Source organism: Papilio xuthus, unplaced genomic scaffold (assembly GCF_000836235.2).
Source record: "Papilio xuthus unplaced genomic scaffold, Pxut_1.1 DF825928.1, whole genome shotgun sequence".
In the NCBI taxonomy this organism is placed as follows: domain Eukaryota; kingdom Metazoa; phylum Arthropoda; class Insecta; order Lepidoptera; family Papilionidae; genus Papilio; species Papilio xuthus.
Genome location: NW_013532721.1, coordinates 1,861,503 through 1,881,421, shown reverse-complemented (window position 1 = coordinate 1,881,421; position 19,919 = coordinate 1,861,503). Strand labels below are relative to the sequence as shown.

General features: G+C 34.4%; 2 protein-coding genes across 2 annotated transcripts in view; both read right to left on the bottom strand.

The window, feature by feature from the left end:
* Zasp52 (Z band alternatively spliced PDZ-motif protein 52) overlaps nucleotides 1–9,587 on the bottom strand; it is a 33,787-nt gene extending 24,200 nt beyond the window's left edge. The window contains exon 1 of the mRNA XM_013322126.1: nucleotides 9,363–9,587. The gene's annotated coding sequence lies outside the window, so the exon portion shown is untranslated. The remainder of the gene's footprint in view (nucleotides 1–9,362) is intronic.
* A 918-nt stretch (nucleotides 9,588–10,505) lies between these two features.
* On the bottom strand, nucleotides 10,506–19,695 carry Sec63 (translocation protein Sec63). Its single transcript, XM_013322623.1, has 12 exons — nucleotides 19,482–19,695; nucleotides 18,817–19,148; nucleotides 18,466–18,636; nucleotides 17,860–18,066; nucleotides 17,105–17,333; nucleotides 16,248–16,541; nucleotides 15,812–15,938; nucleotides 15,201–15,469; nucleotides 14,690–14,886; nucleotides 14,220–14,385; nucleotides 12,096–12,217; nucleotides 10,506–10,654 (listed from the first exon to the last, which is right to left on the bottom strand). The coding sequence occupies exons 1-12, from the start codon at nucleotides 19,603–19,605 to the stop codon at nucleotides 10,604–10,606; spliced, it is 2,289 nt and encodes a 762-aa protein (XP_013178077.1). The 5' UTR covers nucleotides 19,606–19,695; the 3' UTR covers nucleotides 10,506–10,603.
* Between the last annotated feature and the right edge of the window lie 224 nt (nucleotides 19,696–19,919).

Sequence of the window (19,919 nt, the reverse complement as noted above, 5' to 3'; positions counted from 1 at the left end):
TTGTTCGTGATTAAACGTCATTACGTGTCTACGACGACTAGCTTATCTTAAGAATGCAATCTATTGTAATTATGTGGCTTCTTTGCAGCGGTACAGATTGTATTGGATGCCGTTAAACTAGCATCGAATATATTTACATAAACTAGCCCTGTATACCTAAACATAAATTTACATTTAAATATGTTTGCTAAGACAAGTTTAGTCTTCGATGGTAACAGTTTTGAAGTCAATAATTTGCAAAATTCAACCTAAAGTAGCTGTCTGAGTCGAACAAGTCGGAGTTAAATTATCAACAATTTGCACTTATATAGTGGAAACTTCACATCTACTTATCTCGGAATCTGTATCAAACTGCATATATCCTTGCATCAGTGTTATCATTTATAGTCTTTTAGCTTAAGACTATTCTCATATTCCACTATTAGTCTCTATTATTAACGCGACCTGACCAGTTTCTGTCGAAGACGTCTAATCCATTCCGCCATCTTTGTCTGAGCTATCCTAGTCGCCATTTTTATATCTCCGTCTAGTTATTTCTGCTTTTAATAAACCTTATTTGTTTTAATAACATAATAGTAGTCCTTACCATCTTTTATTTTTTGTAATTAAAAAGAAAAACTCGGTTTTATTTTGTAAAATATTCACATATGCCGTAGTGCATGTCGAATGATGCGAAAAATATTTCGTATGTAGATTAAACAAACTGGGTTATTTCACTCAGCAGACGTCTCATTCCATTTTATATATCGTGCGCATATTTCTTTAACCAAACAAAACACTTCAAGGTTCCGTTACTAACCTACACATGATCAGTTAAATAATTTTTATTTATTTTCTAACGAAATTAAATGAGCTCAAGTCTTTGAAAATAAGAAAGAAAACATAAAATATATGAATGTGAAAAACAAAGAATGATTAAGTGAAACAGTATCTTTGTTCTAATTGAAATTCAAACGCCAATTAAAGGGGTTGTTAGCCCTCGCCCCCAGATCAAACGTGTTGCTGTCGTCTTACATACGACTTTTAGGTCTTCTGCGATACTTAACAACGAACTTCAAAGAACTTGTACTCGTACTTACTCGTTTATGCCAAAGATGTAAATGGAAACAAGCATAGTCAATAGTTCGTAAAATTAAAATAAATTATTTAATTAAACTTTGAACCACATTGAGTAACAACACTTCACATTTGTTATCTTAATTCGGATAAACTTTAGCCGTAATTACCCAGTTTTTATGTGAGTTTTATTATCGGTTATTCTTGTGTTCACTGTGATACTTTCTAATTTGGGCAGTTAATATTAAGCTGATAATTTTAATATATGTGTTTTACCCTACTATTTATCGTGTATAATCAAATAACGTTACGTCTGTAGAAAATATTACTGAGTGAGATAAATTACATTTGACCTCCCAATTTTAGTAAATGATATAAATATTTATTTGATTTAAGTTTACATAATTAAAACTAACATTTAAATTCCTGATGCCGATTATTGTTGTTTTTAAATACGTTTAATTTTACCTGATTGTTACTCATGCTAACCGCTGACGTCATCACATATGTGAGTAACCGCCACAGGCCGCGTTCCGTGTCACTCACAAAACTGATTACTTCGGTATTTGGGTGACTGAGATTTCTTCGTAAGACTCAGGTAAGCTACATTAAAAAAGAAATGTATATTTTCAAACAATAAACGGTATTTTATGTTGCGGTTGCCGTTAGCCATATGTTTGTTTATATTTAAACGAAAAAAAAAATGTACGTATATCTAATCTCAAGTCTCCTCAATACAGTATTCATATTAAGTGTTTGAAGTTAAGCCTAAATATTTTTTTGGCAACTTTATTTATAATATTTTTAAGTGTAACCAATGGTAAGCAGTGAGTTGAGTTCACAGATCATTCTTCATTTTTGATACATCACATTAAAAGTTACGCGCCTTTTTGTACTTTTAGAATCATCGGACAAATCGTAGCATTTAAAATAAGTCAGGGAGGTCGGTACAGATATGAGAAAAATATCTTACAAAATACATTATCTGTCTTTAGACATAATAACTTACATTAGTTTAAACAGCAAAGGTCATTTAACGCGTTTTATGTTTTGAGGAGTCAACTCTATCAACCTTTCAAGGTTAGACATATTTAACGTACATTTACAAACTATACAGGGATGTCAACATACACACATCGCGGTGTTGGCAAAAGAACCCAAATTTAATTTAATGTCGACTTCGGCACTCCCGATTTAGACTATTTGGCATGCTTTCTGGTCACTAAGAAGACGGGAAAAACAAATACATCGAAAGTAAATTATATATTGACAAGTAGGTGCGAAACTGTAACCTAAACATTGACACCAGCTCATTGTGTTGTAGCGAGAAGTTACGGGATGCGTGGGAGAACTCCAACAGTACGCACCGTTAGAATCCGGCTCGTCTCACATAAGTTACCAACAAAGAAATTGTTTTTACCCTCATCGAACTTTATATGCCGCTGATGTCATTGTTAGTGTTGTAATTGCGAAATGTATTAACATTGTACTAGTATTTGCCCAGCTGCGTTCTGAGGTCGTTCGATCTAACTTCACATTGTTCAATAAACTAGCATTTGGTCATAACGTCACACAATTTTAAGTAATGAAAGATAGTATGTAGTATCTTAATAACCTTTTCATTCTTGAAGGGAATGTTTTATTTCGATTTGAAATTTTTGGGTTTTAACGATTCGAATGGAATCGCGTCAAGGCTTTCACTGGTTACGAGTTATCTGGTCGGTGGCAGACAACGCACATTGCATGCGGTCCGGCTGCGGCCGCGGTGTCGCAAGCTCTGGCGTCGGCTGCATTAAAATATTCAAAGCTTACGGCTGGCGCCATCGAAATTAAATCGCTTTGTTTAACTATACACCTATCAACAAGTAAGCGGATTTCTTAACTTATTATCGACGTTTTAATTGACTTACATTGAAAAATCATTTCTATCAAATATTATGTATTGTAACTATTATGCCTTATCCTTTGGTCCTGAAGACAAACAAATAAAAGTAAATTAACAGTTACAAGATAAAAATTAGAACACATCATGCTAAATGCAAAAATGCATCGAGTTAAATTTTATAAATTTTTGTTGACGCAGGAATTAAGAATTGCATTTATGCAGCTTCGCAAATAAACTGGGTGGCTCGGCTCGTTGGACCGAAGACCTTTTTTCGTATCTTATCGGCTTAACATTCCTGTGGGTTCTTCGCAAATATTTATCTATCGGTTTTTGACTTCTTAATCCCACTTTTTACACCATTATTTATTTAACCTTCTTTGCAAGTTAGCAGGTGTGACCAACCTTTCAAATGCTATTTATTATTTTGTTATTATGATATTCTTACTTCTGTGTGCTCAAAACATATTTCTATTACATTATATAAACTTTTCTAATATTTCACAATTAGCAAATAATATAATACATTACAATAGTTTGCTTTTAAGTGTAATCTAACACTGTGTAGGTAAACCTAACATATATGATCAATACTGAATTTCATGATAGCATTACGCAATTTTCTCTCATAATATTACATAGTTTTTCAGTCTACATAATATAGTGGCCTCGAATTATTTCTGGTCGCGGTGGGCGTCGGCGTAAACTTGGCACTTCACCCGTCACTGCCGCGACTGTCCTCCTTCCACGAAACATCCCGAAAATCGTGTGTTACAGCTAAATGTTGGATAACGAATTGTATAATTCCGAGATAATGTCAATAACCCTCAAAATGCAACGTAAGAAACCTTGGTAAGTAAATATAGAGCGGTTGCGAAAGAGTTGGCGACCAGCCATCGACGCGCTCGGACGCTCCGCCGATAGTGCTCCTAAATGCTTCTATTGAAATGAATATTAATTACATAACCAAGGATAAGTTAATTAATTAAAACACGCACTTAGGAGTACAATCGCGAAGTATAAAAGAGTCACTGATTAATTTTAATGTACTTATAGCAACCACACGATTCGCTTCGAGAAGGACTGTTCCGTTTGGCTTATTGCTTTTATACTTATAGTCAAATATGTATAGTTTCGTATTATGTTTGTTTACTTTACAGATACGTGAACTTGAAAAATAGGAATTCTTGGCAAAACTGTCCGTATATTATAGAATTTGAATAAAATTACGAAAGTACGAAAACAGATAATATATATGTTTAAATATATTTTCAAACTGGTAGTATAGACACGAATATATTATTATATAAGATTTTTTTTAATAATTAAAAGACACACCGTGAAAATTGTTACATGGTCACGTTAAGAAGCATGTTCTGTAAATCAATACGCTAGTTGAGAGAGACGATTTAAATTAATTAAGAGTCTAGGTCAATTCATAAATGGTAAGATAAACTCAGCTGCCATTCGCGACGCACGACGCTCATATTTGTATCATTCAAAGCCAAGTTCAATGTGATTGTCGCAATTGGCACATTGTAACATAACTAGTTATTGTTTGTATGTTTTTTTTACAAGACGTGTGATTGTGTAATATTGATTGTAACAATTTAGTCTACGTAGTTTTAATCTTTTTTTAAATATGGCTGACTGTTGGTGGTTACTCGATTTTGAATCTGATTCACAATAGGATCTCACTTCTTACTAAAATTATGCGCATGTTTGGATGGATATAAAGATGAATGTTCACTGAACATAGTCTGGCAGAACACATAGACTACAAATTATGTTTTTTTTTTATTTCGCGCGGACGGAGTCGTGGACATCAGCTAGTGTATAATAACATAAAAATCAGGTAAGCTTGTCACATTTAATAACAGTCAAAGGTGGTAACGACCACCGTGAAACGAAGATCCGTATGATGTCTACAATAACAAAAGTTATTGGCAAACAACCAATAGAATATGTCATAGCATATAGCTTCTGTACAAGGTACATTCATAATTTATATTCTTTGACGTTTAGGTACATCAATCCATTTAATCGCTGTACAAATAGGTCAAGAGATAAACCAACCCAATGAGTGGCGGCAAAGTCAGTTAGAAAATTTAAAATGGTACGACGAAGGCCACAAGAAATAACTGATCCGGAGTCGTACTGTTTCGCTTTTTATTCAGCTTATATAATTTATTAAAGTGACTCTCTATTAAACTCGTGTAATCAAGAATCTTGGAATATACGACGATTCCACGTTTATGACAAAATATAAGACTGTTCACGCTTATGTATAGAAATAGCAGTATATTCCCTTACAAAAATAACAAAGTTAGGTTACTCTGATAAAATGAAACAAATTGAAATACAAACTATTTAAGAAAGCATTGATGCAAGTTTGTTTGCGTAGAATAAACATCTTTGTATGCCATATGACGTCACCTATGCAATTGCTCATTGCCGTCGCTTATTGTTCCAGACTGGAGTTGGCGACAGACGACGGCGACCTATAAGAATGAACAAACGGATGTGCACCATTGAACCCGCGGCCGTATTGGCATGTTTATGATCAGAACCCACTGTTTTGCATCGTGCAATGCAACGAGTCTGTCGATATCTACTCTATCTTACCACGCATTACTACAGAAGCGACAATATTGTAGTTTTACGAAGCTAAAGTAAGTTACTACAAAATACTATTATCGAAACTTGCAACACGGTTGAAAAATTATGTTAGTCCAATGACAAGAAAAAGGTTAATGGTTCAAAGAAACACCGGAAATATTAAAATGTCGCAAAACAAGTTTTAAAATAGCTATTTGCTATAGATAAAAAATGAAGTAAAACTGGATACTTAAGTACTGACTGCATGATTTATCAATTGTAAGTAGTTTTTACTTTCAGAGAAATCAGCAGTTCAATAAACTTTTCGGTCTTTGATTTTTTAGAAATCTAATTAAGACAACTGAAATCCGTTATAGTTATATTTGTGACAATAAAATTACAAATAAGTGTTGTGATAATAAAATAACGGAGACCAAATAAATAATATAAAAATAAGTAACAGTGAAACAGAAAAACCAACTTCATTTTGCATGTTAAGTGTTAACACATGGTGTTATCGGGCAGTTATGACTAATGTACAGCGCTGACCATGCGCCAGGGCCGACGCAACAAAGATGACGCATGCATAGAAAACCAATAAAACATATCAAAACAACAACGAGTAATAAAGTAATAGACGCATCAGCGACAATAGCATCGCCTACTTATTAACTTAATAATTAATCAGGATCAAAAAGTCAAAGGCAGAAGAAAAGGAACTATTGAAGTAGCAACAGGACAACCCCAACAAATCATGATAACTATGACACAGAAGTTTTAGAGTAAAGACGCAGTAAAGAAACGAAGCAAGATGTTTTGCGTACAAATGGACTCAAGTTCCGAACGAATAATGGCTGGATATAGGACTATACATTCCCTTGAAACTCTGCGAAGGAAAAAACCTAATAACGATGAACAAAAGACGAAGTAACAATTATATTTCGTACATACTAATATCTGAAATTAATTTGCTTTTACTATTTTCAATCGAATGTGGATTTGTAATTGATATGTCAATATAATTTTTAAAGGAATATCGCAAGAAGAAACTTGAGCATTCAAAATTACTACATTATGGTTAATAACGTCCCGGTCTTTAGCAATGATTAAGCAGAAAACACGTTTTATACATAAACAAACGATTGTCCATCGCATTTGATTTCGTGATAACTATGACTCACGGTCAATAAAGACTGGATAGAAAAAAATCTGTTTTATTTACTTTACTAAAGGTGTCAAAACCACAGATGGGGCGAGCAGTATACAGTGTGTATCTACAATCCACACAATGTCTCCGATACTCTCCAAAAAACAATATGTAGTACTTATTGTTTTTTCCTCGTAGTTAAATTAAATCATTACCGTAATGAGACAAACAATTTTGATAACAAACATTCGATGCGATATTTACCTTTGTATTACATTGTTTATTTTACGAATTTTAATCATATTTTCTTTAATTTATTATGTTTTAGTAAAAACAATAGCCTAAATAGTTGTATAGTTCAAATCATCCTCAAAATTCTCCACACTAAATATCGGTGCAGTCGCCGCGCCTTATCTATTGTTTATGCAACGTAAATATACAGAAATTTGTATTCAGTGGATGTCACAATTAATTATGGTCGTTATCAGTTGTAATTACAAGTGCACAACGTATTCCACTAGCAGTTGAAGCAGGAAAATATGCAGGTAATATCGCATCGTAAACAATCGTCGGATCGTTTGTTGTTGCATCGAAGAGCGACGTATCTCGGTATTTATTTGCCTTTCAATATAACACCAAAGGCGTGAAACAAGCGTGCCTGATGTTTCCACAGGTTTAACTTCAAGTTTTGGTCTTATTACGAGTATATTGAATTTAACTACAACGCGCAAAGGACGTTTACTCAATTTTATGACTTGTTCAAAATGTCCATGTATTGTTGCAGCTTTTTAATTATGCTTTTTTTAACATCCGTCATAAAGAGCAGTACGTTTTACCCAATATACCCTGATTGACCTAAAATGGAGAGAATGTTTTGTATCGTAAGAACTTATTTGTTCAATAATACTTCTCAAATAATTTAATTACATAACATTACTTAATATATATACTAATCAAATTACATTATGTAAACAACTCTGAGTTGAAACTACAAGTATCAGTTAAAATAGGTATTGATGTATTAAATGCCTTCGAGAACTTGCTTTGTTATACTCTGTTACTACGTCGCAGGGAAGAGCAATTGTTCAAACTTATTAACATACATGCACGCTGATAAATACAAACAACACGAAGAACTTTATCTCTACATTATTTTAAAGTGAAGGATTCTTTGAAAAATTTGCATATACTTTTTCCTTACTCTTTGTTCTCATAATTAATTACGGACAAGGCTTCAGACGGAAGGTTTCGCGAGTGAGACATCGACTAACTGCGTGATATTTGCATGAAACCAACATTTACATAAGCATCTTGAAATGGAAATGATATGGATTTATAAATATTGCCTCGTAGAGGTATATTGTGGTAATATGCAGTGAGATCAAAGGGCTTGCGAGTATGAACGTTTTAAAATTCCCTTTAGTTTGGGCCGTTGCACTCCGCCTGGGACTCGTCTAACCGGCCCACTATCAGTCCGCGCTCCGATTCATCGCGCGCCAGCTCGTGGCCAATGCTGCTGCTGCCCTATCACCAATTGTAACTACGCTCAGGGTTGCCACAGCTAAGACCTGTCTATTTCATGCAAATATTATTTTCATTTTTAATATTTGATCACAACCATATATTTAACAGTCTTTTGTTGCGATTGAATGATTTTCAACCGATGCCAAAAGCTTGTTTAAAATCGACAAAAATTTAAATAATTTTCGATTCTCGACTTAAAGTATCAATCAATTTAATGTATCTTCAAGTTGACACAGATTCAGAAGATTAATGTTGTTAACTTTAGTGGATCAAGTAGGTGTATGACAAGTACATATATTCAAAATATTAATGTAAGTCCATTAGGGAAAATCGATTTGGTAATTAATACAATTGACAATAGGTCAACAGTTATTGCTTTTAACATTTCTAGAATCTTCGAATGTATAAAAACATCAGAAATGCGATACCCAAAAACGATTGTCGCAAGCCCGGGAAAAATATTTTTGGGTTGAATCTTCAAACAACATTAATGTCAATTAGCTATACGATTGTTGTTGCCAAGTGAAATATTTTTGAAAAATATCTGAAAATCTTGTACTGACTCACTGTAGCTGACACCCGGGCCAATTGTATACCTACCTACTGCTTATTATGCAACTGCCCTGGGACCAGATTCGGCTTAATTTGCATGAATTCCTTAGCCAAATTGTTTTGTTAATGTTGCTTACTAAAATATTAAATAACGACACACTTAAACTTAGTTTATCGAATGCCTACAATATTAATATTTTGGACAATGTTTACAAGACAACAAATTTTCTAGTTATTTAATGTGTACAAAAGTGACGCTAATTGTCATTAAGTACAGAAAATCCATGGAACTCCATCATGAACTGAAAATATATTCGAGTGTATTAAAATAAACAACATATTTAATCGTTAGAGGTTTTGTGTTTAACAACATAAAAATCAAGCCTTTAATAAAATGAAAAAAATAAGTAAAGCCTAAATAAAATAAAATCATTCACTATTCTGTATCTCGTATTTCTGAAAGCTTCGCAATATGTAAACTCATTCCGAATTTAGCACCCGAGGTATCGATTCCGTAAAACAGCTGTTTTATTTTAAAATAGCGATGCGGTAATATTATACCGTCGAATTTGCGAAAAAATCTTAATTCATAAAAATACTTACGTCGGTTGCCGGGGTTGGATTATGTGTCTTCACTCGGCACTGTCAATCACAGGTTCAAAACACGCTGCGCGAGCGTCCAAATAGGCGATCGGGCTCGCGGGATATATTTAGAGCGGTAATACGACACCGTGCGCGGGCGTCGGTCGTTCGTACGTGTTGCTAAAGTGAGGCGCGACGCGCGAGTGAGGCCCAACCGATGGCGGGGCTCCACGACCTCCCCCGCCCCGTCCCACACCCCCGCGGGTCCGACGCCGCGCCCCTCCCGCCCCGTTCGGGCGCAGGAGGGCGCGCCGGCGCAGCCTCCGAGGACGATACCCTCCGACATCCCTTTGTGCTGCGATGCGGCTCACGAATTAACTAAACCTTGGTCATGATCGAGGCCGGCGCGAGCGCGAATTTGACCCCACATCATACGCGATGCATGCATTCTGTATTATAAATATTTGCGCCTCTTCAAATACTACGACTGTAAACCTAAATTGCATTATAAAGACAAATACTAGAGAATGAAACCGGAGAAAAGAGAATGCAGTACTAATCAAAAATTAATTTTCTATAACAAATCACTTTTAAGTTTGTGTTGTAATTACTTTTAGTTTTAAAATTCATAAAATTGATCTTTTCCCGTAACAAAACGGTGACAAAAGACATTCCAGATACACCCCAACATCCTGTGATTAAATCGAAACATGGTATAGTTTTCATATGTTAATGTAGGTATTGTTATATTCTTTTATTTTTTATCGTTTAATCATTAGTGTTACCAAAAAATAATCTTAAAATTAAACGCTCTAAGATCTGTGAAACAGAAACTTTTATTTAACAAATGAAAGCTCAATAAATAAATTAATGTCATTTAAAAAGAAACTAGCGGCAGATCTAAAAATACTTAAGCCTTTTACTCAAAATAGTAAGTATGTATATAAGTAGAAGGTATATATTTGAATGTAAAATTTACTTGTTTTCTTACAGAAGTACATAATATTTCTTAAACAATCTTTGCAAAGACACGAGGAGAATTAAAGGCGGACATTTTACAATACACCACAAAACCCTAAATGAGTAAACTATAGAGTACAATAAATATCAATATTACACAAAATATATCTCTTGTTACAATAAAATGAGAATAAAACAAAATAATGGAATATAAAAGATACTATATTCATTCGCTCTCAAACCTTACAACAAACTCCACGTACGGTACAATATAAACTTTATAAAAATAACTTAATATCCCATCACTCCTCTTCAACCTCGTCGTCTGTGGTGAACTCACTCTCATTGCCGCCCTGCAACAACAACATAACAGTTACCTTCACATATCACCACCTAAAGACAAAATCGATGGAATACATAAATAAACCTATCTGACCAGACCATTTTATTATTATCAATTTAAACGTTGAATTTTTTTCTATGGACTTATTTTGAAAAAATTATTAATTACATTGACACAATTGATATGTGAATTCAACTATACAGACTAGCTGTCGGTCATGCTTTTGCACTTTTATTTGTATTAATATTTCTTTTTAATAAGTTATCGTCAAAATTACAATCGCAAATAAATATGCAAAATATATTACAAAAATCAGAAACATCAAAAAACTTTTATTTCTGCATAATAAAAAAACTATGATAAAATTTCGAGCAGTCGGATGATCACTAACATCATGTAAATACGATAAACGGATTTCATCACGTATCCGTTCTCAATTCCATAAATATACGATCGCACCAACATGTAATTAGGTTATTATTTGATAGTGGAGCGATTGCAAATCAAATATATCAATTGCAGTGTACATTCTAACAGGAATACCTTAACTAATCCAAACAAACCAAGACTTTTTATAAAGATAACCTGGTATTTGTTTGTGCTACAAATATAGAGGTTCGTTTAATGTATCCATGATAGTTAAAGAGAGTGTAAATTTAAACTTAATTTAAGGATGATTTAAAATAGCTTTTTTAGTTTTCTTTTCAATATAAACCTAACGTGTGTGGCCTGCATTACATAATGTATTAAAATTCGTATGCAATGCAAATCTGGATCTATACAATGTAGGTGGATACAATATCATATTATGATTTAATGACAAAGAAGCCGAGAATTCATCGAATAGCAAACACCCAGTAATCTGCATTATTTACTAAACAACTACTTATCACGTTTCTATGTTTATACCTAATGCAGTATTAATTGTTTAAATTATCCAACACTTCGTCATCATCAGCTCACTATATGTTCCCCACCAAGGCCTCGGAGCCTACCCTAAGGTAAGGGTGATTAGGCCATAGTCAACCACGCTGGCCCAGTGCGGGTTGGTTGACTTGACACATATCTTTGAATTTCTTCTCAGATATGTGCAGGTTGCATCACGATGTTTTCCTTCAGCGTAAAAACGTCGGACAAATGTACATATGTAAATCGGAAATCGAAAAACACATTGGTACATGACGGGATTCGAACCCAGGACCTGCAGATTGCAAGTCAAGTGCTTGACCACTGAGCCACCGACGCTCCTCCGTATCCAACACTTGTCGAAGTTTAAATCTAAATTACATTTTAGTTTTAATAGATAAGCAGTCAGTTTAGAAAAACACTATATCCTATTTTCTTTTACTACTGTTCACATTTTACTGTTTTTTACAGACATAGAAACATGTTTTCGCTTAGTATTGGCAGTGGAAACTATAGTTACAATGATATATCGTTGCAATACATACCTGATCGTTGTTATCAGTGTCGGAGTCGCTAAGCTCCCATTGCGGGTGGTCTGCGGGCACCGCGGCCGCCTCCTTCACGTCCAGCTTCATGTCCTGCTGCTGGTCCATGCCGATGTACGAGTCTGTATATACACAATAACTTAAATACATCGTACATTGCCTGGTATATGTTCTGATAGACTATGGTATAGTAGTTTTCAGATATCTTGGTGGCTCTTAACTTTGCGCGAGTCGCTAGGCAGAACATAATTTTAGGTTATTCAAACTTTCTGGCGTCGTCTCAAACTGTTTTAGCCGTTTTTATATATGTTTATAATTTTAGGTGTAGCGCGACGTAGCGGGATGCGGAGGGAGGGCACTGCGCCTCGACGACCTTGGATCACTGACATATTTGAAAACCACCATATATATTTTAATTATTCAAATGCCTATTGCGTTCCTTGCGTTTTAGATTGCGCAGATGTGCTTAAATTCATAAGTGTGCGTCGTATCATATCATCCTAAACTATATAATAGAAAACAAAATAGTATGGTGTATATCTGTTGTTCTTGTACTTTATGCATATTTTGTCACAAAACCTTCTTTTCTTACTGTACAAATGTAAAGACATTCATTCAGACATCATAACTATTTGAAATATGTATTTAATTTGGAGTATGCGCCGAGAAATGTAACCACCATACATCAGTGTAATGCGGCGTGAAGTTATGTCCACCGCACAGGCGAGTAATTACCAGTTTACCCCGCCCTTCCCCAGACACACGACCGCTGTGATTTTATATGCGCACTTGCATCTTTAAAATGTATTTCTGTAGTAATAAACACACGGCCCACTTCTACGAAACGGTGATACAAACACGGCTTATTTTTTCGCGCTTAGCACAACTATTATAAGAATGAAACGTTTGCAAGCTAATATTGGATGACTCGACATTTATTGTACGACATATTTTCAGCAGGTATAAAAATAAAAATATATATCTACGATTTGTATCTTTTGACACATTATTATTCACCGTTTTCCCTAATGGAACGATCTTGAATACTAGGATGTGAGTCATACGTAATGTTATTATCAAATTAAAATATTTTTATACCGCAATCAGACTATACCCATTCCACTACTGAAATTAGACTTTTCCCAATTCTTTTCTTCATCTTCAACTTTAAATAAAGAAATCCTTTTCCATATTCAGCTAAATTATTGACCAACTTAATAAATTTTATCTTCCCTGGATTTGATGTTTATGAGTGTATTTTCATTATTTTTTTCTTACATATAAATTCAAAGCAAGGATCAAGATATTGTGAAACTTTCCAGGTCGATACACGTTACGTCAACGATTACTCGTCAAGTTACGCAAGGGTTACACATTATTCCGAATTAGTCATATAGGGAAATAATCGAATACTTTCTCTTTACGACAAAGCCTGAATCAAGTGGCTATGATAAAAATATCATAATATATTTATTATTATATTTATTATATATAATATAAGTTAAATAAGTTACGCTAACTATATATTCACACAGAGACAAAGCTCGCCTTATTAGTTGTTTTATTGAAAAGTGTCTGAAGAAGCTGTAATACACAAAATATAAAAAAAATCATATTTTTTTGTGCTTCATGGCAGCAAACTTGTATCTCTAAGTGTAAATCATGGTAGCGAAAAAAATGATAATGTAAATATTGATATCAAACGAGGTTATCTAGACCATGTTAAAAAAATCAATAATGCGTATCAATGCCGCTTTGCCTGCCATCTGTACCTTAACTAACTTCCCACTTAGCGTCGAATATCATACAAAAAATTGCAACCACAAATTATATTATTTAACAGAATTGTATACTGCTGTAATGAGTTTTCAATCTAATTACATGAACGTTAGCAATTTCATGTTATTTCAATGACATCCTCGACTGTACATATGTGTGACTCGGAGGAGGGAGACGCATAAGAAGACGAAATATTCTCTTTCAGTGCGTCCCATTCTCCGTCGATTAAAGGCAAAAGGTGCCTACAGGTAGCGGTTGCTACGCTATTTCGGCAGATCCAGGGTAATAATGTAAAAAGGGGGAGGGCAGGGTGAGGCGGGTGAGGCAGGGTGCGGATGTACTGACCGGAGCGGAGGCAGCAGGCGAGCGTGTAGAGGCCGGGCCAGCGCGGCGCGGTGAAGCGCAGCTGCAGCTCGTGCGCGGCGGCGAGCGCGGTGACGTGCGCGGGCGCAGTCAGCAGCGTGCGCGACTTGCGGTCGCAGATGTAGCACCACCAGAACTCTTGCTTCTCCTGCACGTTTATCTTTCAATTACACACTGTCGCAACGGCTGCGACACTCTTGTAATAGTGTTATTACCTTACTTGTTTACTGTATATCTTACTAACATTATAAATGCGAATATTTAGATAGATGGATGGATATGTGAATGGATAGATGTTTGTTTGATCTCCGGAACGGCTCAATTGATTTTATATAATTTGGCACACATTATGTCATTTTTTTTTTAATTCTGCGCAGATGGAATCGCAGGCGACAGCTGGTTTCTTATGTTAAATCTGGTCTAAGGAGTTCCTTTAGTTTAGAGTTTATTACCTGTGGGAAGTACGGGCAGTGTACGGGATGCGAGCTCTTGGAGCGCCCCTCGAGCCGCTCCCGCTTCAGTATCCTCTTCTGGAAGCGCTCCCACTGGTCGTCATCCTCCGCAGCTGACGACTTGTCGCGCGACTCGTCCTCCGAGCACGAGCTGTGCGAACCTGACTCATCCGAACTGCCCATGTCCGATTCCTCGCCTGACAACATAAAAATATCTTGAACAACAAATTTATGAGTTATCGTAAAGATCTATACATATCAGAAATTATAGCAAATAATTAAAAATTCAAACCTAACTATAAAAATGATGGGACAATCTTGTTTTTTTTGTATTGTGGGGAAATTTTTATAAGATATCCTGCCTTATGGAGGAAAAAGACTTTACCCACTAAAATACATGGTGGCCATGCCCTGGTGCAACTGGTGAATTCGGGATCACCAAAGAAACGCACTGGGACTTACATAGATGGGCATAGTTACATCTTAGAGTTATAATCAAATAGCTTCTTACCTTCGTCATCTTTCTTCTTTGGTTCTTTAGTTTTCTTGGTGTCATTGGCTGCAGGTGTGGTGGCAGCTGCGGCGGCTGTCGCAGCACCGGCGGCCGCGGTCTTGGCCGCTTGCTGCTTCGCCGCCGCGGGTTTCTTAGCTTTCTTCGCCGGTGCTTTCTTACTTTGCTTCATCCAAACCGGTCTTTTGAATGTATCCTTTTTATCATTCTTCTCGTTTTTATCATTATCTACTTTGTCACCATTCTCACCGCCACCTTCTTCGTCTTCTCTAAAAATAAAATACATACATTAGCAAATTTAAAAAGTGTTTTTGAATATAATATCTTTATTTTTATATTGTAAAGCAAACGAGCAAGCAGACACCTGAATTCGGCGAAATGGCGAAGATACGAAGGAAGGATGCTTTGCCTACCCTTAGTCGACGGAGGTAGAGACGCACAGAAAGAGATTATTTTCTTCCAATGGGTCCCCACCTCCATCCAATAACTTCCCCTTTCCCATTATAAGAAAAGGTTGGGAAGAAAAAGAGGGCTAAAATTAGGTCTCCAGGAAAAAAAAATTTATATACAAATCCTTAACTGTCTCATGCAGACATTTAATGGTTACTTACTTTATTGCTTCCTTTTCTTTGATGGTGGTATCTCCGAAAAGTTCCTTCATGTTGGTCCTTCTGAGAGATACTGTTACTGTTACAATCGCGCCCGCTGTCACAACCGTCGAATTTTCATCGTCAATAACTAAAAATAAAAGAAAATATTCAAAACACTATATTTAATTTCTTAAATCTTCGGCCGATATATTAAATAATATTCTAGACATACGAAGAAACTACTTCTTAAATGCAGTTGGACCTGAATAAGCAAGTCTAAAGGACTGAGACATTTTTCTCGCTTGGAGAGGTCTCTCTAATCCGAGTTGCTTGCTTATGGATATTGTCTGTCGAGACTGGACAATGACTCTCACTTAGCAAGGTTCGACTATACATGCTAAGCAATATTTAGTATGAGCAAGTAAAATATAAAAAATATAATGCATCATCGACATACCTTCTGTATTAACTTGGAAATGTATATAAGGCATATTGCCTAACACTTTCATAACATCTTCATATTGTTTATCATTTAGGAACCTAAGTACTTGTCTCCTGTCTTCTCCGGACAATTGAGCTAATTGGAGTAATGATTTTATATGTTTTTTGCGATTTGTAAAGTATTTGAGATGGTCTTCTGTAATGTAAGGAAGTTGGAGTAATGGAGACTTGTATTCCCAAAGCCCTTGAACTATCATTGGGGAGAGCTTCATGCAGTTTTCTATTGTCTCAATTGTGGGTAAACGGGGAACTGAAACAAAAGTATAAAATAATTAACAATTATTGGTGGTAAATTTGTTACAATTTGATTTTGTTTTTATTCTACATTTTAATATTAAGAAAAAGGAATATTTGTAAGAACATTTTAGAAAATGCATTGCGGAAATCAGATTCACTTATGTTTTTCTTGTTTTAATAATTGCATACATTTTACCATGTCGAATTTGAAATGGATAAAAATGTTTGAAATTCCAAAGGTAAAATTGCCTGTAATGTTGATAATATTATAAATTACTCATTTAAGTTTAATTTTTTTTTAATTTACAACAGCCTCTTATTATTTATATTATATTATTGACCTATTGGTTGTTGTAGTGTATGCATAAACGTAGTGTTGTTTGTCTCGAGCGTACACGCCATAAGTACATGCCGGAGAGAGGGTACGTCAGTCGATGTCAGACCTTTGAGCCGGCAACACGTGTCGGTACGTGAACGAGCCAAATATAGCACAACGAATGCTACAGTTGTGATATGTCGAATTTATATTACACATTGTATTATTAAATTTACAAGATAAATACAAATAAAACTCACTTCTTCTAGCATAAGCAAGTGCAATAAGCTGGTTAACACAGTTGACCATTTCCACAATAAGGTCCGGGCAACGGGATACCACATAACGTCTGTCACATTCCAATGTTTCCTCAGGTAGTTGCATACGGGATAAATGTGCATGTAAAAGTGCTCGCGCCTTAATACTGTACGGCCGACATAATGGCTGCTCTTTATTCTTTTCACCAAGGTTTGGTAATTCACGGAGAAGCTAAAAGACAAATATTTAAATTACATTATATATTTTGAGAGAAAAGTAATTTGGTGTAAAAATTGAAATGAACTTAAATTATATAATATGGAGCTAATGTTATATAGGTATGTGAAAAAAATTATGTTCTTAGCTTTGGCAATTAATTAGATCCAGTGTATCCATAGTTTACAATATACATGCCTTATTTAAAACACTGGAAAAATATATCTAAGAACAATATAATCATTAAATAGTGACCTAAATTCATCTGTGTCAACATCAAAGGTTCTCATCAATTATTGCCTATTGTTTTACATACCTACAAATTTAACATAAACATGTTCTTTTAAATAAAATATTCTTATTATGTCAAAATTAGATAATATTTGAAATATGTTCATTATTGAAAAACATTTTTATTTTAATAAATTTATAGTCTTCTGAAATTATTTATCTTTATGAACAAATTATTAAGAAATCGTATTATGTAATTCAATCAAAATAAACCCTTATTACTATGAACTATAAAATCAATATGTCTTACCGCGGGCACTTGTTCATTATCAGTTATCCTTTCAATAATTTCAGAATTATGTCTCCGATCAAATTCACAAGAAGCTGCCAAAATCATCAATGCCCTTTTCAAAGGCATTGAGGGAGTCTTATGACAAAAATAGAAGTACATCTGAGTTGTATCCAATAGAACTTGTTCTCCTGAATATTTAATTGAACGATACCACCAGGTACCTACCTAAAAAAATAAGAAAACATTATATCTGCAAAGGAATTCTTGTGTAGAAATTAACATTTTATACTGATATAAACAAAATAAAATATACAGCCTGCAAAACCACTGATAATTTTTTATCTTCAATCAAAACCAGAATGAGTTGATATTCCTATAATAAAGATGGACAAAGCTTAAAGATTTTTGATTGTTTCTATTATTTAGGTAATTTTCCAAAACTCATAGCACAACAGAATATGAAAAATAGTATTAGATTTATATGAAATTCAAGCCTTTTTCATGTTTGTATTATGCAAACTAAACTCGAAATTGACTAAGAAAATGTTACAATATTTTTTTTAACATTGCAAATAAGTAAAAAAATAATGAATACAATTATTTATCAATTATATATTAACTTACAGCTATAGGTAGGGCAACCATGAAAACAAGCCCATACAATCCAAGCACCCAGACACTGTTTTCCTTTTCTACAATCCAACTGGGCAATGCAATACCAAAACTCATTGCACCTGGTCCATCTGGGTTACCATATTTTTCCCAGTTTCTTCTTGCCTCTTCATCTGTAAGTGCCTAAAAATTAAAAAAGAGCAATAAAATTTATAGTTGTACAACATATAACACAAAGAAGATTTACAACTTCCAATAGGTGCATGTTCTGTCTTAAAATTCTTTATTTTTGAATTCTTTACTTTCTGAACAAACAAAACAGTAAGTTATAACTTTTAAGATTAGATAATTTGTTCGACTTACTTGATAAGCTTTAGTGAGTCTCATGAAAGCTTTTTCATCACCAGTCTCCTTGTCAGGATGAAGTATTAATGATTGTTTTCGATAAGACCTTTTTATCTCTGCCTGTGTTGCTCCAGGTGGCAACCCAAGTATATCATAAGGATCGAAATTGGACATTTCATAGTCAAATTGAGACACTTTATATGCAAGAAATCCAAGAAGAACCCATCCTGATATTATGGCTAATTTAATAAAAAAGTTTTTTAAGGTTTTGTATGGCTGTGATTGCTCAATAACATGCTGTTTCTTTATACAACTTGGACATTGGCAACGTTCTGCTTGTATTGCGGGGTCTGAAATTGAATGAAAAGGTTGTTTTTACTATTTGTTTACTTAGTTCAATCACGCTTAATTGCAAACCTGTAAAGGGTTAAATTTAAGAGTTTTTCTAATGTAATAATTAATGTATCGGTAACAATTAATGTAAACATGAATCCATTTCTTAGTAATGTACCGTATCGTCACGTTGACAGCACCGTAATATAGCGACATAACTGTACACCTTAAAGTATCTTTGCCCAAGTAGTTAATTTTTTCGTACATATTGTGTAAATTTACAAACATTTTGATAAAAAGTTTTATTGATTCTGAGATGTTTCATTTAATTACATTGTAAACTTACAAACCTTCTTTTCGTTTCCTTGGCCAGTAATAAAATGTAGCTGGAACAAGTATTAAAGCGAGAAACGAAAGCACGAAATAGAAGAATGTAGATCCACTCTCGTCATATTCAAACTTTTGACCACCCATTTTATAAATTATTTTAATACATAGTGCGATAAATAAAAATCATTACCGCGCTGCACGATAAACCTGACGTGTCATTCGCAAGTTGCAATCGTAAAGATTGCCAGCGTGTTAATTCCAGCTATTGTACAAAATGGTACAAACTACATTTAATAAGAAAGCATTGAATTAAAACAATTAAAATGGTATAAAAATCACACTATTACAATTAAACAAAAAATTGTAATGACTCAATGTATGATGATAGAATTTTTTGATTAATTAAACTTGAACTTTGAAGAAATTTACCGGTAGGTTTCGTATTTTTTAAGTAAAAT

What these genes read in the sequence shown, in the direction of transcription:
- Sec63 (XM_013322623.1), bottom strand. Translation starts at nt 19,605, where the DNA reads ATGGGTGGTCAAAAGTTTGAATATGACGAGAGTGGATCTACATTCTTC. An exon ending in ACTTGCTTATGCTAGAAGAA is followed by an intron (nt 16,542 to 17,104) that starts GTGAGTTTTATT and finishes CTTTTGTTTCAG; the next exon opens with TTCCCCGTTTACCCACAATT. An exon ending in ACTGCCCGTACTTCCCACAG is followed by an intron (nt 14,386 to 14,689) that starts GTAATAAACTCT and finishes ATAAACGTGCAG; the next exon opens with GAGAAGCAAGAGTTCTGGTG.